The sequence below is a fragment of the Lutjanus erythropterus genome, chromosome 16 (assembly GCF_056507025.1).
Source record: "Lutjanus erythropterus isolate fLutEry1 chromosome 16, fLutEry1.hap2, whole genome shotgun sequence".
In the NCBI taxonomy this organism is placed as follows: Eukaryota; Metazoa; Chordata; class Actinopteri; order Lutjaniformes; family Lutjanidae; genus Lutjanus; species Lutjanus erythropterus.
Window position 1 is genome coordinate 35227881 of NC_139332.1, and position 27117 is coordinate 35254997.

The window sequence follows — 27117 nt, forward strand, 5'->3', positions numbered from 1 at the left end:
TCATCAGGATTTAGCTCTGTTGTTGACAGTCAGCCTGCAAAGACAAGAACTCACTGGAGATTTTAATTCATCCAACATTTATTCATTCACCTTTAGTTTGGTTGTCAGAGTTGCATGTTGTTTTGTGGGCTACAGTTAAAAAACAGCAGTGACTGTTCTGAAAACTTACATTTACATACAAGACAAAGGAGGTCAAACAAGAGTTTTATATTGGATGATTCGGCAAAACACAAGATTATATTCATCCAATGGCTAATTCTGGGAATCCTAGATTCTTAAACTATAGTACTTATACTTTTTTTTTTTAAATCAATTTATGTTTTTTATTGAGAGTGTGTCATAAATCATTTGTCATTCTGACTTACAGCACAGGCCTTTTACGCATGATTCTCAACAGTGTATATAATGAACTACAAAGACAAGTACAAGACAAAGAACAACATTCAAAATGAAACTAACTATATAGAAGAATTAAAAACAACAAAAAATAATCAAAATACCACAAAATTCAAATGAAAATACACAACAAACTAGCTGAAATGTCATTAAAATAAGTTTGATCCTCCGTGTAATATTTGTGTTTCAGTATCGACCTGCTTCGTAGTCACGTCCGTGCATTCAGCCCACATGTGTCATCCTTGATTAGTTATGAGCTGAACTGTGAAGGCAGTAAGCCACTGACATACTGTGCAGACAGTGTGGCTGACAACAGTCAACAATAAATAATCTTATTAGGAATAAACCTGCCTCCTGTGAACTGTCCATGGTTGGGTGCGGTCGGCCTGTATTTTAGCGTCAGTTATAATGATGGTACGTGGAGAATCTAATCTTGTTTGGTGTTTGATAAACACTGCTCTGGATTTTAGGAATTAGGATTCCCAATATCTGACTTTGGTCCTCTTTTAAAGGTTGTTGTTCATCGTCTGAGCTGACTCAAAGCCTTGAATGCATCAACAGTAAGTGTTTTCATGTTTCCGCAAAGATTTATTTTCTTGCATCTGTATTTTTGCAGCGTTCTTGAAATCTGCTAATCTGATCGACACTGCACATGTACATACAGACACACAGAGAGAGAGAGATTCCTTCTTTTGTAGCTAAATGATGCCAAACGGTACCAAAAACTTTTCAACCAAATGTGGCAGCAAAAGCACAAAGCATCCAGGAGACATACAATTTTTTTCTGTAATATGGGCCCTGCCAATAGCATTTGACCAAACGAGCTATAAAAAACTGCAACAGCAACAAAAATCTGAAAAGGTAATTTTTTCCAGCTTGGTCCACAGATGTGCTGTGCCAAATTTAGAGATGATTGCTCAAAATCTTATTTCTTTCATTAAATATTCTCCTCTGAGGGCAAAAATCTTCCCTTTTTTCAGGTCAGTCTATATAATGACTAAATATTCATATTTTTGTATTAAGGCAGCAGGATAATCAGTTTCACTGACAATTTAGACAAGTGAGGACAGACGACTCCAGTCTGCTGTAAATAAATCACAGAACTCATTAACTTAACTTATTTGGATTAATGATCAAAAAAAGTTTTTATATTATATCAACACATCTGTCCATTTTCTTTAGCTCCCTCTGTACCTCTCCCTAACCTTTTTTAGCTGGTTTTAGGTGGTGCAGCACCCACTTCTCATGTCCATGGCTTACTTCTATCCTGTTAACTCACTCCAAACAGGTGCTAGAGCTGCAGAGAGAAAGCTTTAGTCCTCATTTGATGTTCCAAAATCGAAACAAGGTTGCAGTGGGAGTGTCAGGACCGTCTGACGCACCTTAATTTCCCCAGAATGTATAGCAAATATGTCCAAGTGAAGCTTAAGAATTAGACAGCTTGAAGAGGTCCAGCACATTTGTGTTTGTGGCACAAAAGTTTTTGTAAACTTTATCCAGACTTTTTGTTTCAGCTCTTCAACAGTTTGTTTCAATCAGCAGGTCTGAATGGCTGGGACCTCAACAGGATCTGGACTGAGTTTAGATCTGGAACCATCTGTCCATCACGTCTAACACGAGCTAATTTCAGCCAATCAGATCAAACTCCATGGAAAACATCTGTTCCTTGGAGAAAAGCCTTAAGTGTCGTTCTTTGCTCTTCTTTCACTGAAGAAATACTTTCCAGTATCTACATTATCCTCTTCAGGAGCTGCCATTGTTTCGTTGAGATGAGTCGCTTCTCGCTTTCGTCACATCTAAAACCACACCTGTAGCTGCCAGGAGCACCTCCTAGCATGCTGATCGGTGTAGTGCAGACACAAACGATAACTTGCCTTTCAAGGTAATAAAGGACCAGCATCCACGTCTAAATCTTGTCTCATCACCTTAGTGAGTTTTTTTTTTTTCCACTTCAAGGTTTTCAAGGTTTCTTGGCTGATCATCACATCAATGCTTCTTCTTCTTCCTCTTTCCTGGGCTGAACTGACTGTCAGAGATCTCTTCCTCTGCCAATCCAGTCAGTGTTGAAGGATTGGCCCTTGTGCCACTGGATCAGGAAAACTGGTTGGGAATTTAAAGGAGTCCAGCTGGTTTGTGTTAACATCACAATCATGTAAAAAGTTTCATGAACTTTGCCTGGACTTTATGTTGCTGTGTCTTGGATCGTTCTTCCTCATCCTGAATCTGAGTCGACAACTCAAGCCTTACTTTGGGCAAAGTCTGGACCTCATCTTGCTGCTATGACCTCTGGCCCTGATGTTGATTCAGTAATCAAAATTGACTCTACCGGTGACTTCTCTTGAAGTTGCGATGGATAACAGTTAACAACAATCAGGGAGGACGAGTTACTGAATGTTCAGGATGAAGTGGCGATCTATTTTACTGACTTTTGTCTTACTTATCGGCTGGAGTTACCAGCCTGTCTTTGCTGATGAACACCCAGATGTTGGACATGATGAGGATGTCCACCCCAACACCCTCATGGAAACAAACGGGGATGTCCTGGACATGGATGTCCAAACAAGCAGGGATGTTCCAGACACAAACACTGAGACAAACTGGGACCTACGGGACAACTACGAGGACGCTGACTGGCATCCCCCGCCCTCCCTCCTGGAAACACACTCCGACATTCCCCCGGGCGCCCCACCAGTGATACGCAGTGGTGACATTGGTCCTAGTGACAGCAACAGCCAAACAGTCAACCGGACTATTGGCAGTTCATCGGCACAATGTGGCGAATACAGCAGCCAGCTGACATCCACCGGTCAGTGCCGGCTGACGGCAACGCTGCCTCCGGTGCCGGTGGGAAGGTCACAGAAACGCTGCCCGGATATGTTCCGGTGCACAGATGACGTCTCAAACTGGCTCCACGAGAACCAGAACAGGAAGGAGCAGCTGGACGAGCTGAGGGACACGGTTTCGGAGCTGCAGGAGGAGCTGAGGAACCACCAGCAACGAGTCAAGACCCTGGAGATGCAGGTATATATCCGCTGCTCATCCAGATTTGTTTAACTTCTGCCTGTTTTTCGCACTGCAAAGTTTTACTGCAGCAAACTGTTGCACTGAGTTTGTCTCCAGTTTGTTTACATCTGCTTCCACACAATCACGTGAAATATTTCCCACAAGCTCTCTCGAGATCGGGCTCCTTCTGGTACATAAGCACTGGAGCACTTTTAGAGAAAACGTGAAAGTTATTTAATAGTCAGTTGGCAGGTTAGACCCATAAAAAAAAAAAAAGAATCAGAATCAGCCAAGAAAATTGCAATTGGTGCACCTCTACCGATCATTCACCAAAACATGAACTTCCATGGCCTCAGCCATTTCTGAAAATGTCAACAAACATGTCACAACTCAGAAGCTTTCAGTAAAAGTCCATTTCAGAGATTGGGGGGGACGAGCTTTTCTCATGAACATGGTAAATACAACCTCCCCCAAAGGGAGGATTTCTTAATATTTTTAAAATTTCATATTTCTAAAAATGTTTTTTCTTAAAAAAATCTTGGAAAAGATAATTCAGGCAGGTAAAATACAATGCCATCTTTTCTATCTGTCTGTTTATCTCTGCCTGTCTTTATCTCTCTGTCTGTCCTTAGCTCTCTGTCTTGACACCCACTAAGTCCTCATTAACCCTGAATGCTAACAGGATTAGCCGCAGGTCTTTGGGGGCCCTGCATCCTCCCGAATCTGCCTGACCCAGAGAACATTTTTATGGGCTGCAGTTTCTCCGGACGGCCCCGCCCCTGCTCAGAATGAAGGAAATCTGACTTTTGGCATGGTGCCATTGTTTGCTGCAGGAAGTTAAGAGAAAGGCCTAGTAGAGAAGTAGTGGCCCATGTTTTCCCTTTAGATTTGAGCATGTTAGCTACGAACGGGGATAAATTCACATACTTTTAGTTGCTGTAATTGATCTGGCCCTGTACATTCTGCGTTTTGCTTGTACATTTCCCCAAAATCTCTTTTATAACTCTCAGGGTGAAGACCATTTTATTTTCAACTCGACCTTTGAAGAGCGGTTACATTCTCTGGAGATGCATCACGCCAAAGCCGACACGCTGCTCCACGTGCACGCGTCGCTGCTGTATGAGCTGCAGGCACAGCTACGAAACCTGTCAGCTGTCGTGCAGCGCATGAGCCGCAACACGGGCTGCACGATCAACATGATCAGAAGTCCAACGCTGCTCGGCATGCGAGACACACTGCCACCAGGTACACATGCAACAAACACAGCGGTGAGTTGCATGTTGCATGATGTTAATGCACCTTACTGCCACGGGAAACATCTCAGTCAGTACTACACAGTAGTACTAGATTATTTTGACTGATATTGCAATTGTGATATGATTTCCAATATTAGAGGTAATGATCATTTTTGCATCATTATTATTTGGATTGAAAAAATGTTAAAATTACTATGGTATGATTTTTTTTGCAGGAATTTATACCAAATGAAGATGTTTTTTAAGTCTGTAATCTGATATATAGGACAGGACATCTCTGCATCACCACGTCCATTCATTTAAACGTTCTTTGACATATTATATCTTTAACAAATTCCATTCCTGCGATTTGAAAAGGTTTCATAAATTATCACTTGTCAGATTTATTTCCTTGACTCTGTGTGTCACAAACTGTCCATTTTTCTTTGTATTGTGTCTGTTATATTTTTTAAAGCTTTAGTTGACAGGTTGAGTGCTCCACGATACTGAGTGAAGCCCTGTCTCCGTCTCTGTCTGTCTCTCTCTCAGATGGACAGTACCTGTCTTCCTGCCATTCAGACTGTGCGTCTCTGTATCACAGTGGTGTCCATCGTTCTGGTGTTTACAACATAGTCCTGTCGCCAGGCGCCACCCTGCCCGTCTACTGTGACATGGAGACGGAGGGTGAGAAACACACCGCATACTGCACGATGTATGCACACACACATCAGATAAATATGTGTGTGTTTGTGTGCATACATACAGTGTACCTATAAGTGTATGTACATGTATTGTCCATTACACTGTCTAAATTCATGTCTATACCTGCACATTTGTGTGTGTATATGAATATAAGTATTTAAACATGATGTACTTAAGTGTGTGTGTGTGTGTGTGTGTGTGTGTGTGTGTGTGTGTGACCCAGGTGGGGGCTGGACTGTGTTTCAGCGGCGGCGCGATGGTTCTGTGAGTTTTAACCGCGGCTGGTCGGAGTACCGCGGCGGCTTTGGCGAGCCTCGAGGAGAACACTGGCTGGGCAACCGACAGCTCCACCTGCTGTCCAACCACGGCCACTACAGCCTCCGCATTGACCTGGAGGACTGGAGCCACGCCCACAGACACGCCCTGTACCACACCTTCAGGTAGACATGCAGGTAGAAAGACCAAAAGAAAAAAAAAAGGGGGAAAAAAAGATCTGATACGAGTACCACTAAAATGATACTGATACAGAGAACTTCATTTGAGTCCTGTGTTTAAACTTAAATACTTTCGGTGGGAGGCGTCACATAGTTGATCAAATCTGCTCACAGTCATTTCAACCCACAGAAACCCATCGGGGCCTGGAACAAAATGAGGGATTGGTTTTTTAATTTTATATTTTGAGAATAAAGTCAAACTTTCAGTATTATTTTGAAAAAAGTATTTTAACTTAATTCTAGTTTGCTGTGGTTTCTTCTCCTCCTGCAGGATAGAGAACGAGGAGAACCAGTTCCGCCTCCATGTGTCTGGTTTCAGTGGAACGGTGGAGGACTCGTTCAGCTGGTACCACGACCGCCAGAGCTTCAGCACCCCGGACACCGGCAACATCTGTGCTGAGATCAGCCACGCCGGCTGGTGGTTCAACCAGTGTTTCTACTCCAACCTCAACGGAGTCTACTACAAGGTACCACTGTCTGCAGGTTCCTGGTAGGACCCCCTGAATGGGTTCTGGGAGAAACCCTTGGATTATATAGATAAAGCCCTTGGATTGTAAAAGGGTTCTCTATAGAATCCCCTAGGTGGGTTCTTGTTGTCACCAAGGAAAGTTTCCTTTCCTTCCTTCCTACACCCTCAGGAAGTGGAAAGAATCTGGGTGGAACAAATAGACCATAGAAGGGTTCTCTTTAGATGCTATTTATGTTGGGTTCCAGGAAGAATTCTTTAATAGGGTTCTTCTATGGGCACAGCCAAAGAACCCTTTATGGTTCTATTTAGCACCATTATTTCTAAGAGTGTCAGAACATGTAGTAGAAATGTGCAGACAAACACAGAACACAGTAGAACATTAGAACATTAACGTCACACTGGAACCAGATTATTTTCATCCCGGATTTAAATATGTTGATGTTGAAGTTGTGTTCTTCCACCAGGGGGGGCGCTACTCTCTGAAAGCTCAGAACCTGCTCGGGCCGGACGGCATCGTGTGGTTCTCCTGGAAGGACTCAGACTTCTACTCTCTGAAGGCCGTCACTATGATGATCCGACCGCGCAACTTCAGGCCACGCCTGTCGCCATAGTGACAGGCTGTTTGTCATTCAGCAACAAGTACAACAGTCTGAAGTTTCTACTGACTGCTACCTGCCTCTAGGAGCTGTAAAACACACCCTCTAGAGTATCAAAGATGTATTCATCCGCTGCTGAAAATAGTCCCCAACAAATGCGCTATTTCCTCCTCTGTGAATAACATTTGTTAAAAGCTTAAGTGACCAGCTTCTTTTTAAAGAAATTACTGAAGCTTTTTAAAAAATAAAACATATTTGTAACATACTTTGTGGAGGTTTTTGCATTGTACATGATCACAGCTGACCTAGAATAATAGAAATGTATATTTTTACTTTTCTTGGCACTAATACTGAAGGTTCGACTTCATTTTCATTCTCTGCCTCAGAGCCTCCGTATCCCCTCACTGTGGGGCTCAAACGTTCACTCGCCCACTTGTCAAGGATTTGGTGAAGGATGACTCATCTGACCGTGTCACACTTTCTACATCTGATCAGACCGGTGCCTGTGAACCTGTTGAACTCTCTTTGTAATGAGGAGTTTATGCACAGCGACTGTAATGTCTCTGTAATTGTCGACAGACTGATCTTGCTGCTTGTTTTGTTTTTCGTGATATCGCACAAATGAACAAGGATCATGGTCATCAAATATGCGCTGTTGTGCAGCTTCCAACACCATTTACTGACGTCTTTCTAGATCTAAGTGTAGATGTTCATATTTTTTGGTTTAGCTCATATATAGAGAGTTTTTGTGAGTTTTCAGTTGCCGTTAAACAGCTCCACAGCATGCAATACATCTAATTTTACACACAAACACAACTTTCATCATACATTTATTTATTGGAACAGTTACAGGTATTGAAGTGATTCATCTACAGGACTCAACAAAGTCCCCAACCTCATCAAACAGGTTGTTTAGTCAGTCACAGGTGACCCTCATCAGAAATAAAACATTCTTTACAGACAGATGTTCAATCAGAGGTCAGCCGGTGTTCATGCTGCTGTTGTTCTTGTGCGGTCGGGATAGTTTCCCCTCAGACTGAGGTGGAGGGTGTTTATGTGGGGCGCTCCCTGGGGCGGGTGACGTACTGCCACCACAGAGGGGGGAGGTCGCCCTCCTTGCGGGCAGGAGGGAGGGCTTCGTTCCTGGGGCCCCCGGCCTGAGTCTCAGCCTGCAGCTGGGCAACCTGGAACCAGACAGGAGGGGAGAAACTTTTACAACAAGAGCTGCGACTAATTATTATAACAATATAGCAATATTTTCATTATCAGCTTATGCTTCTTCTGTTGTCCATGAAATGCCAAACAGTAGTGAAAAGGTTAAATCACAGTTTCTCTGAGCCAAAGGCGACCACTTTAAGTTGTTCATTTTGTCCAAAGCTCAAATATATTCAACCAACAAAGACAGAAAACAGTGGGAAGCAGAAAATCCACAAATTTCAGAAGCTGAAGTCAGCAAGTACCTGACAGTTTTACATGATAAATAACTGAAAGGAAAAAAAAAAGCTGCCAACTGGACTGACTTTGTTTCAGCTCTGTATAACAACACAAAGAGAATACGGAGTGTGTAATTGTTGCTGTACTTTGATATCTTATTCACCATTATTAATTTAATCTCAAGGTGATACTTGCTGTAAGGAAGCAGTAAAGTTGGGCTGCAAAATTAATTGCAATATTTTCGAAATCTCAATACGGCTGAGTGTAACATCCATATCTCAGAACTCTGCAATTTTTTGATGAATGAGAGATTTGTGACAAAACAGCATTATACTGAGGTACTGTGGTGCTGCAGAGAGACTGTAAACTGTAAATAGTACTTGTATGGATCTTTAAGAAAAAATAATCCATAGGGCTCCAACTAAAGATTATTTGCATTTTCAATTAACCCTGTTCCCTCAATAAATTGATTAACATTCAGTCAAAAATGTCAGAAAATAGCTTTTGCCTAAAGGAAAAAAAAAAAAGACCCACTAATTAAAATAATAGTAACTGATGTCATCATGAGTCATAATAAGTGATTACAGTCAAACTGGCAAATTGTTTCATCTGCAACTTTCCCTCAAAGACAGACAGTGACATGATGACCATTTCTCAACAGTCTGACTGAACTCTACTGCCTCCTGGTGGACATAACTGATACTAACCACCCCCCTGTAACTAATTAAACTGCAGTTTAAACCACTGGGTCTAAACCAAAAAGTTGACAGAACAGTAGTCAAGAGTCTGAGGAGAAAAGACTGAATTTGTCAAAAAAAGAAGCATGTATGGTTGATAAAAAATGAAAAAGAAAACAATACAGACAGAATTGTATAAAAACTTATTAAAAATTTTAGAAAAACTCATCTTTGATGCAGTATTCACTGAAAGAATCTGCTCAGAATTCACCCAAATGGCTTATTATACACAAACCTTCTTGCAGTTATTGTGTTTACTATTTGGGTTAAATGCACAGTTTCAGTTTTCTGTACTGATATTGTTTCTACATTGAATATAAATATCATTTAATCAGGGGTCGTCAATTTACTCAAGGATGGAAAATGAGTCCCATAAGAGAAACAAGTTGGTTTAAACAACGTAGTCAGGTGGAAAATTTATTTTTTTGTGATTAGGAAAAATGCAGAATGTATTCATCTGTGAAATCTCTTACAGCAGCAGTTCCCAACCTGGGGGTCGAGACCCCTCTACAGGGTCACAAGGATAAAGTCCCGCACACACACATTTTTAAAGGTGAGTTTTAGTTGTAAAGGTGGGTTCACTTAAGCAGCGTTAATCCATTCATTACAATAATTAACACAAATTTCTCCTAAGCTACTCCTTAAGTATAAGAAGGGCTGTAATGTATGGAGAATACTTTAATTTAGCATTAAGTAGAGGTGACATGTGCCTTGGTGGTGCTGTATGTAAAACAGGATGGGATGGTGAGCAGCTCACCTCTTTGTCCCAGCTCTGCATCCTCAGTTTCTTCCACTCCTCTCTCTTGGAGAAATAGTCGGGGTACATGGCCTTCTCTGAGGGGTGCCAGTGGTCCAGCAGCCACTCTGGGACCTGCAGGAACAAAGCAGAGCTCAGAACGTACATCATGCAGCATTATATACATTATACGATCATATATACCTAATAATCTTAGATATACCTCCTGATAAAAAACCACGACAGAAAAAAACAAAAACATTTTAATTATTTCATGAGGAGCTGCCTCACCTTGTAGCACTCGTATCTCTCGTAGGAGGTCCCTCCAGGAGAGTCGGGGAAGAGGTAGGGCTGAGGATGTTGGTTGGTCCAGAACTCTTCCTCTCCCGCCTTCAGCATCATGGTGGCCTTCACCATGTCCTTCTCATTCTTGTTCTCATCGAAGCGAGCCCGCAGCATGCAGGCGTAGAACCGGTATTTGTCTCTGTAACAAGAAAACATCACAACAGTTAAATATGTTAAATCATACTACTGACAGCATAGAAGGAGACCAGGATGTCTCCTGTAACTGTAAGATACAATGTTCATAGTGTAGAATCATTAAAATCTCACATAAAAAGAAAATGTATGCACAAATTTATTTACATGAAACAATAGTTTTTGACGTGTCTTCTTTTCCAACAATCCAAAACTTAAACATGTTTAGTTTATTATCACTGGAAATTGTGGAATATTTAGTATTTTTGCTCCTTTAATTCCTTTGATGAATATTAAAATACTTAGAGATTATTTTTGTTGATCAACTGATCATTTCAGCTCCAACAAACAGCATTTCTTCCTCATGAGAAATGACCGCTACAGTTTGCCTTAGATTGCACCATTAGCACTTAGATGTTTAATGTACACATTACACATACAATTCTTGATTTCTTCTTGATAACTGTTGTCTGACTTGCAAGCACTAAAGATAAACAATATTTTTGAATCAAAAATTATACTTAAAATGGTAGAAAATTAAATGAAACGGTTGACAGATAAGTAACAAGACAAATATACGTTGGCATTAGTTGATGAAAACATGACATAGTTTGTTCATCAGAGACCAGTGACATGTTTTTATCTGAACTCTAATCAATCAATTCATATCTTGGTCATAATTTTTAAATTTAAGGAATACCTTACTGCCATAATGTCATTATCAACTATGATAAACAATAATAACAAACAATAATAACAATAATGCCATGTGATACAACAAAAAGTGTGTAAACGAGCCTTATCTACAATATGTATCAGCAACAGATGAATCTAAAACTGTGATATGTAAAATAAACATCTCAAGTGAATAAAGAAATAACTCAAATCACAATTACTGACTGTATTAGATAACAGTGCCTTAGTTACTTATATGAAATATAAATATCATAAATAAAAATAAGAAATCTCAAAAGACTTAAAGAGTTACTGGATTAAATGAATCTAAACCGAACAAGATCCACTGGAAATCTGACATTTCTGTTTGGAGAAACTTTTTACACAACAGTGTTTTTCATGGTAAGTAATTGACACCTGTCGGGTGTAAATCCGCAGATTCCTTACTTTCAACCCAAACAATATGATATATGAGGATTTGTGGTTAACGTTCATCCATTCACAGCTGTCTGTCACACAAGTTTAATGTTGTTGCTGTAACTAACTCGATTATTCACTGATTTCGACGGTTGCTGCCGTCCGATAAAACAGTTAATTACAACTTATTTTAGACAAATGTGATGTTTAAATGAGCAGGAAGGGGACTGTGATATATTCTTTTTTGAATTCGGTGGATGAGCCTAAGATTAAGATGAATATTTTGCAGTGGAGCTAACTGAAAGGAGTGAGTGAGTGAGTGACCTGGCTAACAGTTAGCCTAGCAGTTAGCTTAGCTCTTAGCTTAGCGCCAGCGCAAACAAACGTCACTGCAGCAGCTACAAACTGTATTTTTTACTCTTCGTGGCAGAGACTGAACAGAAACAGCTCCTCTTACCTAAAGATACACCATGACTCCAGGTGTCTCAGTGATTTCTTGTAAAGTCGCAACACTTTCTGCTGGTGAGTTAGATAGGCAGAGGCCATCTTCACCGTCCCCTGTCACCTTCTCGACGAGCAGCGCGGAGGATTCTGGGAGCTGCCGGCGATTGGAGGTTTCTATCGTAAATACCTGCAAAATGCGCAAAGATTCTTTTTTTTTTTCACAATTTAATCGCAGACGCCAGTAAATCAGTAAATTGATTCGCACATAAAATTACAATTTGTAACCTTTATTCAACATGTTCAAATAACAAAACACGTTACAATAAATCCAAGGAGCATAAATAAAAAAAAACCCCATCATATTTATAGAGAAAAGAAAAAGAAGAGTTATTAGAGTAACGTGTCTGCTCTCTGCTCCAGTCATTACGGTATTGTAGCATTATGGGATTGGTGAGAGCTGCTGCTGCTGCATGTGTGGCTCTTTTTGGAAGTGTTTCTCGCTCAGTTCACACCATGGCTCAACACAGGTTCATTGGTGAGACACTCGTGTTTAACTACATCAATAAATCATAAAGAGAAAATAAAAGGCTCAGAGTGTCACTGTTTGCTGCGGTCTGTTGTAGACTGTGAGTTTAGTTAGCATCGAAGCTAACAGTTAGCCCTGCTGAACATGACAACACAGCAGTCACAGAGCTGTGCAGGGAAATGTCAGATGGTTTATAGCAGTTCACCACTCCTTATGACAGATTATAACGCACTATAGATACGATCAGCAGCAGGTATTGTGTTTGCATTAAAGAGAAGAATCCACATGGAGACATGAAGGTGGTGGAGGTATAATATTTGGTGTTGTAACCTCTATGACAATCATTTGAAGCCTAAAGCATGGCTGCAGTAGGGCTGAGCAATATATCAATTATACTGATATTGTGATAAGAAACTAGATATCATCTTAGATTTTGAATATTGGCATAAATGTTGTCTTTTCCTAGTTTTAGAGGCTGCATTAGAATAAAGTAATGTGTTTTTCTGAACTCATCAGGCTGTTCTATCTGTTCTCTCATTGGTCTTTTCCCACCTGTTACCCTAAATGTTTGTTGACATGTTGCTGTATTAATCAATTCCTGCAGATATCGGTGTGAACCTGACAGATCCCATGTTCAGAGGACTCTACAGAGGGAAGCAGAAACACGACGGTGAGAAACTCTTCTTACTTTGACCTGTCGACTGTTGAGATAAAGTTTATCTGAGATCGGTTTGATTTTCTTTGACAGATGACTTCAATCAGATCATCGACAGAGCTTTAAAAACCGGGGTTGAAAAGGTAAGCCATGCGTCCATCACTTTACAGACATCCCTCCAACGGAAATCAAGATTTTAAACTTGTTAACATATGGTGTTTTTATATGCTACAAGACAGTATGAGTGAAATCAGCAGTCAACACCGTGTCTGCTTTGAAACTGCAGTGAACCAATGATCTTCTCAAAAATAAAGATTCAGACAGGCAGTGGTCCCCAAGGAATCCTGTTAACTTTCTTGTTTTTGTGGCGTTAGAAATGTCTTCAGTCTCATTTGTAAGTGATGTCAAACCTGTTGCTTTGTTACAGTTTATGATCACAGGAGGAAGCCTTGACGACAGCAAGGAGGCGCTGAAACTAGCTGAGACCAGAGGTAACGATAACAAACACAAACGTGTGCTGTGAAACAAATGTCACCAAAAGGTTTTTGGTAGATTTTCAGAATCCTTAAATCTTCTATGGTGGTATTGTAGAACCACGGGGGACTTAAATGTGAATTTATGTCCTTCATAAGAACACACACACTGCCTGTGTGTCTTAATTATGCAGAGGAGTGCTGGACTGTACTGCTGATATTGTTTGTGTTCAGGACTCTGTTTATGCTCTCTGTCCCAAAATGACCAGTTGGAAATTAGAGTTTTTGTGTGTTCTGCATCCTCAGCATGGAATATGTTGCAGAATGACTTCAGACTCAAGAATTAATCCTGTTAAATGCTTTGAAATCCAAAAAAAAAAAAAAAAAAAAAAAGAGATTCCTTAGGATGTCAGTGTTCTTAACCTGCAACTGACTCATAGAAGCTCCTCTTTTTTCAAAGCTTGTTTGTTGTATTTTTGTTTCCTTTTATGTTTCTGTCTGAAACTTTGTGTTGTTGCTCTCATTGTGATTCTACTGGTTAAATAAAGGTTAACAGATTAAAAGAAATGTCTGGCGATTTCCTCTCGGTTGGACCTTTATAAACTATATTGTATTGTATTTAACAGTTTTATCTAACTTTATTCCAGATGAGTTCACCTGCACGGTCGGCTGTCATCCCACCCGCTGCAGTGAGTTTGAGCAGAACGGAGAATCTGAGTATTTCTCAGGTCTGATGGAGCTCGCAGCAGCACACAGAGGGAAGGTGGTGGCCATCGGAGAGTGTGGACTCGGTGGGTGGGCTTTTTATATTTTATTGACTATAGGATCAATCAAGAAATTAAATGATTGCTAATGAAAGTGATCATTATTTGCAGCCTTACACTTAATCGAATAGTCAGTTGATAAGATATTAATTTTTGTAAACCTCAAATGAACTTTGATGTCATTGGAAATTGAATGTCATCGGTAAGATAAGATAAGATATATTGATGTGTGCAATTAGAAGTCATTAATTGGAAACTTCAAAACTATGACATTCAGTTTTTCATTTTATAGACTTCATAATCATTTCATTCACCTGTCACTCAAACAATCCACAATTAATTAATCAAGTAAAACTTTGTCTTTATATAATTTAAAGGTGCAAGATATGTAAAACTTCAGCCCTGTACAGTTGTCATGAACGGAGAACTTAGCTTTAGAGAACTTAACTGTTTTTTATACCAGGCTGTAAACATGTCTGTTTCTGCTGTGAATTTGACACAACTATGACATCAGTTTAAATACATATACAGTACATAAATTAAGATACTGTTTAAAGGTAGAATCAGTAGGATTTGTCCAACCTGTTCAGAAATACACCAGAAAGATGCATGAAAAAAAGGGCTGCAGGGTCTCCTGCACACTGTTAGTGGATCATAAGTGATAGAAATATTATGTAGGAAAATATTGCACATTATGGCTTTGAGTATAAAGAAGTGTGTAAGTGTCCCAAGTGTGTAAGGTGGATGTGGGTAACAATAAGTGATGTGTCTTTTCTTCTGGTTCCAGATTTTGACCGGTTGGAATTTTGCCCAAAAGAAACTCAACTCAAGTAAGTTTTTATGTCTCTCATGAATATTAAAGTTTGAGTAAAGCAAAAATAAATGTGTGTTCTGAATTTGTCACGCTACAGAAACATGTTATTAACCACACAGCCAAATTTGAATGATTAAGTTATAAAATCAGGTCTTAAAATCTAAAAAATGAGAAAGTTTTCTCTGCTCCAAAACACTGGGGGCGTCTGCTCCGCTGTCTCAGTGACATTTTCTCTCTTTTTTTTCTTTCTGTTCTGTTTCAGATATTTTGAGAAGCAGTTCGACCTGGCTGAGGAGACCAAGCTGCCCATGTTCCTCCACTGCAGGAACTCTCATCAGGAGTTCATCGGTACGTTTGTGCACCAAAGAAGACAAGATGTCTGCTTCATGACAGGGATTTTCTTTTACATTTTACTGTTTCTTTGTCTCCGTTTTGACAGACATCATGAAGAGAAACAGAGACCGATGTGTTGGAGGAGTGGTGAGGACATTTTGCTACTGAAATGATTTTTTTCATCCGCAGTTTAAAGATGTTAAAGCAGAAATGAATGCAGTCAGAGTTGTAGAAGGAAAATCACATCAGGATCCAGCTGGTTATCTTAATATTTTTCTGTCAGGTTCACTCATTTGATGGGACTGCAGAGGACGCTGCTGCTCTCATCGACCTGGACCTCTACATCGGAATAAACGGATGGTGAGAGGATTTTGACCTCGTCTGGGCTCAGTTCCACATCGCATTTAATTTAACTAAATATTTGATTAGACCCACTCAAGATCAGCCAATGAAGTTACATGTCAGACCCGTGTGTCAATCGTCTCCTCATTAAATACACCATGTCGACAGAATAAAAGAAATAAAACTTTAGCTGCTAAGTTTGACAGGATGGAGGAAAAAATGTAATTCGACTCGTCTAATCTTTAATAAGAGGAAGTGTTTGAATACATTCTGTATTTAAAATCTCCAAGGACAAATAAGCTTCACGTTAAATCCGTCAAAGACAAAAACAGCAGTTTTACTTTGCAGTAAACCGTTGCAATGATCAGTTAGTTTGTTTGTGTTCTTGTGTGACTTTGGTGTTTTAGTTTGGATCAAAAAAAACAGCTGCTGGCTGAGGTGATCTACTGAACCAGTTCCAAAACTCTCTGTGGGAATCAGTCATTTAGACTCTTACACTTAAACCCAGATTTAAAAATACCAGAAATTAATTCCCAAAATACACACCCCAAAACCAGAACATCAGGTCAAATCTGAGGTCAGGGTTGAGGTTTTTATATCATTCTGAAGCATCCCAGTAATTATGTATAAAGTTATGTTATGTATTCAAATCTGAACATTCACATCTTGGTCGGATTACGTTTGTTTTAAACATCAAAATGCGCTTTTCTGAAACATCATTTTTAACCTATGTCACCACTATTTGTTAACAGCTGAGTGGGTGTTTCCATTTGAAAAACGTGGAAAAGAACAAACGAAAGATCATTTCATTTCATTTAAAGGTGCACATTAACAGTACTGCAAATTAAACTGTTTATCGTTATTTGAATTTTCCAGTTCCTTGAAAACGCAGGCAAATATTGAAGTGATGAAGTCGATCCCCTCAGAGAGACTCATGATAGAAACGGGTGAGTTGAAGCCAGTTTATTGTGTGTGTTTTTTTGTTTTGTTAACCACATAAAGCCTAATGTTCCTTTAAAATCTCCAGAATCAATTAGATTTAATTATTTTCAGCACATTATTGTGGTGAAACATTCAAATCCACAATGCCGTGTTTTATGGCTTCATCATGACATGAAATTAAAAAAAATCTCCATGTTTTGTGCATCACATTACTGTTTGTATTACTGCAGTTTATTAAACTGTTACTTCTTATTTCTGCATGAATCTCTTCCTGCTCCTTCCCAGATGCTCCATGGTGTGGCGTGAAGAACACTCACGCAGGCTCCAAATATGTGAAAACTACATTTCCCACAAAGAAGAAATGGGAGGCGGGGCACTGTCTGAAGGACAGGAACGAGCCCTGTCACGTCATGTGAGTCGTGTCGGGGTGGAGGCAGATTCTTTGTAGAACTTATCAGGTTACCAGCTGACCTCCTGACCTTCTAGTGCCCCCGAAGAGCAACCTGAGATCCTCTGGCAGGTCATTCTGGGTAATTTCTCAGTCAGACCTTAAAACTAAAGCCTTTGCTCTTCGGGCCCCCCGATTGTGGAATGACCTGCAGGAGATCAGGGAAGCTACACTTTGTCTTCTCTCAAGTCACTTTTAAAAAACTCACCATTTTAGTGTTTTTTGTTGTGTTTTTTAGCGTCATTTTGAAAAGTGCTACATAAATAAAGGTGTTATAAGTGAGCAAATATTTTTCAGTCCATCAAACACTAAAGTTTAATAACTAATGATATTTTTTTTCTTCCAGACAAGTTCTGGAGGTGATGGCAGCGGCGAGGGAGGAGGACCCAGTGGAGCTCGCCAACACCATCTACAACAACACTGTCAAAGTCTTCTTCAGCTCCAGCTGATTTAAACCTTCATGAGTGTGTGTGTGTGTGTGTGTGTGTGTGTGTGTGTGTGTGTGTGTGTGTGTGTGTGTGTATGAATGATAAAACTCTCCCTCTGCCAAATTTGAAAAGTCAGACAGTCTCTGATCTGTATTCATCTGAAATAAAAATGAGGTTTTCATTAATGCTGAAACTATTATTTTTTTTCCTGCCTTTTATGTGCCTTTAAATTAAAGGGACAGTTCACCCCACAATCAAAAATACACATTTTACTTCTCACCTGTAGTGCTGTTTGGTGTAGATAGTGCTCCATGTAGATAGTTTTGATGTGAGTTGTAGAGTTTTGAAGATATCAGCTGTAGAGATGTCTGACTCATCTCCAGTATAATGGAACTTGTAGTGCCAAAAGAAAGTGGCGTCTTCCTTGGCTGAGCTGTAACCTCTCGTCCATGAGTAGACACACGCTTTCTCCTGCAGGGTCAGCAGTAGTAGTTCAGTAGAAAGAAAATAGTTTCTACATGAAACTGCTCACAGTAAGGTCTGTGGATCATCTTGAGTACTGGATCATGATTCCTGGACAGAAACATTACTGTTGAGTTTTTCAAATGTATTTTTTGGTGCTTTGAGCTCCACAAGCTGAGTACCATTTATATTTGAGAGAAGGCTGACATCTCTGTGGCTGTTATCTCTTTGCAGGTTATCTTTAAAACACTTCTACACTTATTTTATTTTAACTACTCTTTTTTTAACATGAGGCGAGATGTGGGATTTAGCACTGCTGACAGGAACACATCAGTTATCATGTATAACTTAATAAAAACATGAACATTAATGAACTTACTGAAAAACTAAATCAACATTTGCATTTACAAGAAACTGAGCCACTTGTTGAGTGGCCTGTCACCCAGATGCATTTAAATAAATTTAAATAATAATAACAATGTAAACAGTAGGCTATAAATTGATGTTCTGTTAGCTTCGGGTACATCTCCCAGGATATATGAAACTAATTTATATATGCATGGGGGTGACAGTGACTGACAGTGGCCTAACTTTTGAGTGGCAGCTGTTGTTAAGAAACGATATGTGTCAGTGGACTGCAGACTGCAACCACTGCAGACACTGACACAGGGCAGTGAATGAGCATCATACCGCAGTAGACACTGGCAAATACCACTGACCCAGTGTCATGACACTAGTGCTGCACAATTCAGCAAAACATTCATATATTATTTTGACTGAAATTGTAATGTGTGGAAATGATCAGTTTTGCATCACAATTTTCATCTTAACTAAAAAAACGATTAATATTGTGATGATGTGATATTTATTGAAGTCTGTGCCAAACAAACATTTCTGTCTCAACAATCAGCTGTCTTTATCCAAAATCACTTACAGCACCTTTAAAGAAAAAAAGAAAATAATGTAGAAATATCATATTAAGTTCAGAAAAATATTAAATTGCTTTAATGGCATTTCTCTCTGTGGTGCTTTTTGTTTTTATATAATTTTAGAACATGACATGTTACGTCAGCTGCCACACCTTCTGACGCTGGAAGTTACGTCACGATACGTCGGAACTAACAGCCTGGCAACTTCTGCGGTCTTCCTAAAGCGATAGCAAATGTCCAGTCCAGAGATTTCGTCATATCTTTCATGATATCAGAGGAGAGAGGCTCTGAGGAGAAGCCTGACCTGTGACAGCTGCTCGCGGGGACTCTGCTGGAGGCAGCAGCCTGAAATTAAACAGAAGAAGAAGAAGAGGAATCAACAGTTTGTTGATGTGGGCGGACGTGGCGGACGGCGGCAGGTTCTCAGCCGTCAAATAAAGGTCAGGCGAAGAGAATCGGAAGAGAAGAGGCGGCTGCTGGTGGGGGCTTTAGCTTGTTTTAATGGTACATGGATAGCCGGGACCCCCCAGGACTGTGAGCTCTCCACTGCAGCCGCATGGCGTCCACTCAAGCCCGGATAGGCCAGCAGGCCTTAGCGGTGCTGGATGTGGCTCTGCGAGTTCCCTGCATCTTTATTATCGACGCCATTTTTAACTCTTACTACGACCCCGGGTCAGGATGGGCCGGAGCGATGGGGAAGGTGCTGGTCAGAGTCATGGGTGAGTGTGTTAAAGTGCACAGAGTCTGACAGCTAACAGCGAGCTAACTGCTAACCTAACTGACGCTGATAGCCGTGACGTCACCCCGCAGTGTGAAGATATGTCACCTGTCAGAGCGACTAAAACCGATTTAGCTACCAGCTGTAACACCAATACAACAGACACGAGTCTGAAACAGTGTTAAACTTGTTTATCTCAAGCATAATTCAGTCTGATTTGATGCTAACATCTCGCTAGCTAGGTGCTAACGTCAGGTAGCTTATCACAGGTGTCGTGTCAAATCCTGTCTCCCTGCAGGAAACCGATTCAGTGACTGTGGCAGTCTGTCACTCTGCCTGTCAAGATATAATTCCTCATCCCTTTAACTGTGTCTAGAAAGCTGATATCTAATCTGACACATGGTCTGAACTCAGTTTATAACCAGATGTAGGCATGAACAAAATTAATAATAAGATAAGACAAACTTTATTGGTCACACATCGGAGAAATTCACTTGTTACAGCAGCTCAGCGATGAAAAATGGAGGCAGAGATCAGGGTATGATAAATAAAAATGCAAAGAAAATAGAAAACCATATATTTGATCAGTCAATTGACTATACACACTGTATGCACCTTTCACTTTACAGATATTTGAATAATGGCAATACAAGTTGTAGCATTACAAGAAAAAAAATAACATTGCTCTTAAAATGGATAGCTGTACAGGATACTATATTTGCAAAGCTAGAATAAGTGAACATTCAATTTTTTACTGAGAAAATGACCAGAAATTAACAAATTGTCTAAATTGTTTTTGTTATATCTTCTGTTGCAGGACTAATCGATGGATCGGTCAGTCAGTTGTTTTACCTGTAATAATCACACCATCATGAAAAATTTTACAATACATCAAATGCTGGTGAGGTTACCTCACATTCATTTAGACATTAGAATTGTAAGCCTTTATACCTCAGCTTTATGACAATTTTGGTATAATACAAGCAGTCACAGTTTGATTTCATTTAACATTTCCAGTAATAATGACACTGAATTCCAATACATACGCCAAACATGGCATATTTTTGCAGTCTGATGCCCTTTCATTGTTCTTCTTTAGACAAGCCTGTCTCATAAAACCTACCTTATGTGAAATAATGTTTTTTTGTCTTATTGTATCACGTGATTCATGACAAAAAAAAAAAATCTTGTTTTCCAGGATTATTCAGGCACAGCTCGAGCTTCTCAGTGCCTTGAAAGTAGTTTGCATTAATCACAGTTGTTTTCATTCTCCTAACAAACAACAACTGTCTAAAGGTTCTCTCTATGGAGTGTTCAGTCATTAGCAGAAAACACTGTACACAGACAAACAACCATCAGCTTACATAACTCCCCCTTTGTACAGTTTAAAGACCTTTGAGCGGCTCAGCCCCCATGAAAGTCCTATTGGTGTTGGCCAAGAGCGAAGGGGCCAAACAAGGTGCCTTTTAAAGAGGGTCAGCCAATAGTCTCATGTTTCCTCAACCTACAATTCTATATGTTTCCTTCCAGAAAGTAAATCTAGTCATGTTTACCTGAAATAAAACTAGTAATAAGTGCCCAAAAGTGATATAAAAAATGTGAACAGGGCTGTAACTATCATTATCATGATAAAGTCATCTGTCTGACATTTTAAGGCCCAAACGACTAATCGATTAATCAATAAAATGGCTGATTTTCGATTTAAATGTTTCCAAAAGCCCAAGATGATGTCCTCTCAAAGGTATTCAGTTTACTGTCAGAGAGCAGCAAAGAAACCAAAATATATTCAAATTTAAGAAGCTAAAATCAGAAAATTTTGACATTTTTTGAAATTAAAAATGATTCATGATTAATTAATTATCAAAATAATTGGTAATTAATTTCATGATCAATTAATCATTGCAGGTCTACTGTGGACACTTGTCTGTCAAATCATGATTTTGTCACTTAAACACACACTGTGTGCATGCCACACATGTTCGCCAGCTTTTGCCAACTTTGTCTCAAAAACATCCAAGTAAAACCCTGTTAACTGATCAATTAATGTACTTATCCTTGCAGCTCAATTTTTAGTCAGATGATCACATAGAGAGAAAAGACAGCACACTGTTGAACAAATATTAAGACATTTGACGTAATGTCAAAGACTGTTCTGTAACAATGCTCATTTATGTTGAAACTAACATGTTATTACAGTCATGCGTGACAAGAACAAGTGCATATATATATATGGTATCTGTGTGCTGCACTGTTATTTTGTGTACTGACAGTATTCCTGTCATATGGAGGATTCAGTTTTTCCATTTACTTTTCTTGCCGCATCCTTCTTTCTTGAAGTAGAAGAAATGGCGGGTCATTTCTCACTTGTGCAGCCGGGATACGTCAAAGCGTTTTGTCTGTGTGATTTGTAGCGCATACCCACAACGACAATGACCTGCAACCAACCTAACCCAACATCTGGGTTAAGAAATGTTTGACAGGCTTGTTTTATTAAATGTTTGACCTCGCTTTGCCCTGTAGCTCGTTCTGCCATTGACTTGTCAGGATTATGGCGCTGCAAGCTGATTGTTTTCCTCCTAATCCTGTTTGGGTTTAGGGCCATATTCTCTCTCAGAGGCTCACAGTCTTTACCTGAAAATTCACAACACTGAAATGGGAGCCTCAGGATTTTTCAACCTGGACCAAAAAGTGCTGGCAGGGCGGTGAGAGCTTTGATAAAATGTACATGCAGGGAGAGAAAAAGACGGTGCATGTGGGTTTGATATTGACATTAGCTACAAAGCTAACTTAATGTCACATGGACTGTTCTGTCTCTGTGATGATAGTTCCTGTCTGACGAGGACAGAACAAGCTTTTCCTCCTGTCAGCTTCCAGGGTGACGAGTCCCCATCTAATACACGAGTGACTGCCTGAAAAACACGACGGTGACAACATCATCCCCTTTCTGAAGAGATCAGAGATTTTCATTTAGAAGCGCTCAGAGTGGCTGCACAAAAAAGGTGGTGTGCTCTGAAAAAAGATCCTGGTGCAGCACTTTTTCTCTGGGCGGCTCCATGTTGCTGCAGATTCTCTCTCCTCATAGGGAGCCATTGAGCTGGAGCTCAGGAGAAGACGTCATGTGGACACAGGTCCCATTACCAATGAAATAACAATCTGAGCCTGTCAGTGAAAAAAACAAGCACTTTTAGTGAATGCACTTTGACAGTTTGCAATTGCCCATAAGGATTACATTACAGCTGCAACAATTAATCGATTACAAATGGATTATTAAATTAATCACCACTGTTTTAATTAATTGTAAAAATAAGAAAAAGACACAGGGAACATAGGGTCCAGATTGAAAAATAGAGAATTGATCCTTTAATGTTGTTTTAGCAGACAGTTTGATAATAGCAATTTTCCAATCAGACAAACTTAGAAGCTACAGCTGCAGTTGTTTTCTGTTCTTTTTCTAGTCTGTGTGATTACAAATAATTGCCCATTTTATCACTTTAATGTTCGTCTTTGCTGATTTCTCAGGCGTCCTCATCTCCAGCGTGGTGCTGCTGCTCTCCCAGAAGGCCTTGTTTAAGTTCTACACGCTCTTCTTTGCTGTTCTCCTCGGCATGGCGGCGGTCCTCTTCAACTACTATGCCACCTCCCACATAGACTTCTACAGTGCTTACTACAAAGCTGCCCTGGGCTTCAGGCTGCTGCCCAGAAACGGGCCGACGCTGTGGCTGGGCATGGCCGCCGTCCAGCTTGTTTTCGGCATGGGCTACGTGTTCTTGCTCAACCTCCAGTCGGTGTTCGCCGCGCTGGTGGTCCTGGACATCATGATCCCTCTGTGGGGGCTGATGATTGAACTGCCGGCAGACGTCAGGCAGCTGGTGGCCGTGTTCTCTGGCCTGGCCCTGGCTCTGAACACGGCCGTATGCCTCGCCATGAGGCTCAAATGGTTTTACTACTCGTGCCGGTACGTCTACCTGCTCGTACGGCACATGTATAGGATCTACGGGCTGCAGCTGCTGCTAGAGGACACTTGGAAGAGGATCAGGTTCCCTGATGTGCTACGGGTGTTCTGGCTGACCCGCGTCACAGCCCAGGCGCTGATCCTAGTCTATGTGGTCCGGGCGGTGAGGAGGGAGAGCGGTGATGCCACAGGTGGTGCCACAGATGGGAGCTCCGACTCACAGGTAAGATCAGAACCTTTGTCTTTATATATATTGGCCAAGAATCTTATAGCAGTGGTGCCTTATACCAAAGAACATCTGAATGTAAAGACTAAAGAGAGTTCTTCACATGTGTTTCTGTGTGACGGCACTGTTTTCAGGGTTACCTGCTGAGCTGGGACGTGTTCTGGGATCTGACCAGTAACCTGATCATCTCTGGCTGTGACTCCACCCTCACAGTTCTGGGGATGAGTGCTGTCATCTCCTCTGTGGCTCACTACCTCGGCCTCAGCATCCTGGCCTTCATAGGTACGACTGAGCGCGTCCTACAGACTTTAATAATAATCTGCCTCACTGGCTGTAAGAATTCTCCTGGAGTTCAGTGTTTTGTTTCATTTTGATCCTTCAGGTTCGACGGAGGAGGAGGACAAGCGTTTAGGCTTTGTGGCTCCTGTCTTGTTCTTCATCCTGGCTCTGCAGACGGGCCTCAGCAGCCTGGACCCAGAGGAACGTCTGGTACATTCCTGCAGCTCCACAAATGACTGATTTGATGCTTAATGTTCATTGTGTTTCTGAATCTTAACCTTCTTTAATAACTCTTCATACCACCTTTAACAAGGTTTTCCTCTCTCTGATTCAAAGGTCCGTCTGAGCCGGAACATGTGCCTTCTGCTGACGGCCATCCTGCACTTCATCCACGGCATGACCGACCCTGTCCTCATGTCCTTAAGCGCCTCCCACGTCTCCTCTGTCCGCCGACACGTCCCCGTCCTACTGGTGTCCCTGGCGCTCTTCGTTCTCCCCGTGGTGCTCAGTTACGCCCTCTGGCACCACTACGCCCTCAACACCTGGCTCTTCGCTGTCACAGCCTTCTGCGTGGAGCTCTGCCTCAAGGTGAGGATGGAGAAGTTACTGTTTGTCTGAAAAATACACGCTCAGATACTTCCTGTTGGGTCTGTTCAATCTTTCAGGTTCTTACCTGTCTGCTCTACTTTTAAAGCTGAACATTTCATAGATTTTCCAGGATGCCTTTTGTAGATATGAATAGTTTATGTATGTATTTAATGAGTCGTCTGTGTGAGATTGTGTGTCAGTCACTAAATCTTTCAAAATATTGAAATAAATCTCTGCACACCTGAATGTGTGACAGGTCCACTGGAGGAAGATTCAACTCAAAGACAATTAGAGAAACCCCTGCATGCTGTCTCGTTGTCTGCTGATACATTTGTTAAATATTGATGTTTCGATCTAAACGAGCTGCAGCCAGAACAGTGGATCACATCACTCCTGTTCTGAGGTCTTTGCAGTGGCTTCCTGTCTGCCAAAGAATTATTTTATAAAGCTCTGAATGGTTTAGGACATTTCTAATCTGCTGCTGTGTTCTGAATCATCTAGACCTCTCAGATCATTTGGGACAGGTTTATTTTCTGTCATCAAAGTCAAAGCTGGTACTCTCTACTGTGATATTTTTGTCAGGATTTATCGAGCATGAAAATTTGATACAGGCACACCCTTAATTGTGCTTGCTGGCAGAGTTGAGTCTGGGAAGGTGGACAGTGAGTGTGCCCTTTATCAGTTAGCTACACCTCATTAGCATCGTCTCTGATGATCTCTGATGTGCTGCTGGTTGTCTCTTTTGTCCTCTGTTGAGTTCTGCAGTATCTAACTGGTTTCCTTTCGTCCCTCCAGGTGGTCGTGTCTCTGACCGTCTACGGCCTCTTCATGGTGGACGGATTCTCCAACGTCCTGTGGGAGAAGCTGGACGACTACGTCTACTACGTGCGCTCCACGGGCAACATCATCGAGTTCCTGTTCGGTGTCATCATGTTCGGAAACGGCGCTTACACCATGATGTTTGAGTCGGGCAGCAAGATCCGCGCCTGCATGATGTGTCTGCACGCGTACTTCAACATCTACCTGCAGGCCAAGAACGGCTGGAAGACCTTCATCAACCGCCGCACTGCCGTCAAGAAGATCAACTCCCTGCCGGAGGTTCGCGGGGACCAGCTGAGGGACATCGAGGACGTGTGCGCCATCTGTTACCAGGAGTTCGCCACCTCGGCCCGCATCACACCCTGCCACCACTACTTCCACGCGCTGTGCCTGAGGAAGTGGCTCTACATCCAGGACACGTGTCCCATGTGCCATCAGAGAGTTTATGTGGAGGAGGAGAGCCGGGACAGAGCCGCCTTTTCGAACAACAACGGGGGCTATGCAGCGCCGCAGGACGCCGCTGCAGCTGCCCCACCAGCACCAGGGGACAACCAGCATGGACAGCCAGCCGCCGAGCTGCCGGTGGACGGAGCGGCGGCTGGCGTCCAGGCTGCTGGAGGGGGGGCAGAGCTCGACAATGAGCTGCTAGAGGACAACGACAGCATAGAGTACGACGAGGACGAGTGGGGGACTCAAACCGGCAGCACGCCGATAGAAGAAGACTATATCAATGATGACACAGACTCCACGGAGGACTGACCATAGAAAATCTATAGAGAAGAAAAAACATATATCTTTATTATATTTAAGTTAAAAAGAATTTAAAACAACTTCAGCATCTTAATTTTTTTCTTGAAAAACGTCAGGGATGTCCGTCTGTTTCTTCTTGTTAGTTTCTTTTTGTTTGATTTGAGTTTGGGTTTTACTCTATAAGGGCTCGTGGAAAGAGTAACTGCTGCTCTCATGCTGTGTGTGTGTGTTGAGTTTGTGTGTGTGTGCACCAGGACTGCATGATGTAGACCAAAAATTCATATTATTGGTTTTTTTTTTTCTTTATCCCAAAATTAGCAGAGATCCTGATATGAATCTTGCTATGTGGGCTCAGCTGTCTCGACACGGTTCATCCCCCGAAGCCTCAAATCTGAAATGCATCAGAAAGTAAAATGATCAGATTATCTGCAGCGTGTTTTTCCTGGAGATTCTGCACAGGCTGCCTTGAGTATTATTTTTCCCAGAGAAAAGAAAAGAAGCAAGAAAAGCAGCCACACTTCAGTCACTTCACAACTTTGTTTAGATTTTGTCACTTACGCAGCTCCAGAGTGTGTGTGTGTGTCTGTGTGTCTGTGTGTCTGTGTGTCTGTGTGTGTGTGTGTCTCTGTGTATGTGTGTGTTTGTGTGTGCCGACTTGTAATGTGCTTAGACGATGTCTTAAAGACACGGTTCATGTTTCCCAGTGGTGTTTTATCGGGGAAACGCTGGAGTCTGTCAGTTTATTAACAACAAAACTGTGGAGAGAAGAAACAAACTCAAGCTTTAATCAGTCTGTAAGATTTGAGCACTAAAACGTTTGAAACTCGCTGTCTCAATTCTCTTCAGATGTTTTT

General features: G+C 41.2%; 4 protein-coding genes across 5 annotated transcripts; 3 read left to right on the forward strand and 1 right to left on the reverse strand.

The window, feature by feature from the left end:
• Positions 1-1536: 1536 nt before the first annotated feature.
• Positions 1537-7156, forward strand: LOC146313535 (angiopoietin-4-like). The gene is made up of 6 exons (XM_084739191.1): positions 1537-3417; positions 4410-4644; positions 5184-5318; positions 5560-5776; positions 6102-6297; positions 6764-7156. Exons 1-6 carry the CDS (start codon positions 2788-2790, stop codon positions 6908-6910), a joined length of 1560 nt encoding a protein of 519 aa, XP_084595317.1. The 5' UTR covers positions 1537-2787; the 3' UTR covers positions 6911-7156.
• A 552-nt stretch (positions 7157-7708) lies between these two features.
• ndufb9 (NADH:ubiquinone oxidoreductase subunit B9) lies at positions 7709-11980 on the reverse strand. Its single transcript, XM_084739192.1, has 4 exons — positions 11829-11980; positions 10094-10286; positions 9824-9937; positions 7709-8079 (listed from the first exon to the last, which is right to left on the reverse strand). Exons 1-4 carry the CDS (start codon positions 11915-11917, stop codon positions 7948-7950), a joined length of 528 nt encoding a protein of 175 aa, XP_084595318.1. The 5' UTR covers positions 11918-11980; the 3' UTR covers positions 7709-7947.
• Positions 11981-12230: 250 nt separating this feature from the next.
• Positions 12231-17733, forward strand: tatdn1 (TatD DNase domain containing 1). 2 transcript variants are annotated; one of them, XM_084738807.1, is made up of 12 exons: positions 12231-12350; positions 12946-13011; positions 13090-13139; positions 13424-13487; positions 14117-14260; positions 15021-15063; positions 15310-15395; positions 15487-15527; positions 15664-15740; positions 16599-16669; positions 16950-17076; positions 17459-17733. In XM_084738807.1, the coding sequence occupies exons 1-12, from the start codon at positions 12257-12259 to the stop codon at positions 17559-17561; spliced, it is 966 nt and encodes a 321-aa protein (XP_084594933.1). In that variant the 5' UTR covers positions 12231-12256; the 3' UTR covers positions 17562-17733. The 2 variants fall into 2 exon arrangements, with proteins under 2 accessions (XP_084594933.1, XP_084594934.1); XM_084738808.1 differs by lacking the exon at positions 12231-12350 and adding an exon at positions 12526-12649.
• A 1348-nt stretch (positions 17734-19081) lies between these two features.
• rnf139 (ring finger protein 139) lies at positions 19082-27095 on the forward strand. Its single transcript, XM_084739944.1, has 6 exons — positions 19082-19650; positions 23169-23824; positions 23962-24109; positions 24210-24316; positions 24443-24694; positions 25490-27095. Exons 1-6 carry the CDS (start codon positions 19488-19490, stop codon positions 26270-26272), a joined length of 2109 nt encoding a protein of 702 aa, XP_084596070.1. The 5' UTR covers positions 19082-19487; the 3' UTR covers positions 26273-27095.
• The last annotated feature ends 22 nt before the right edge of the window (positions 27096-27117 follow it).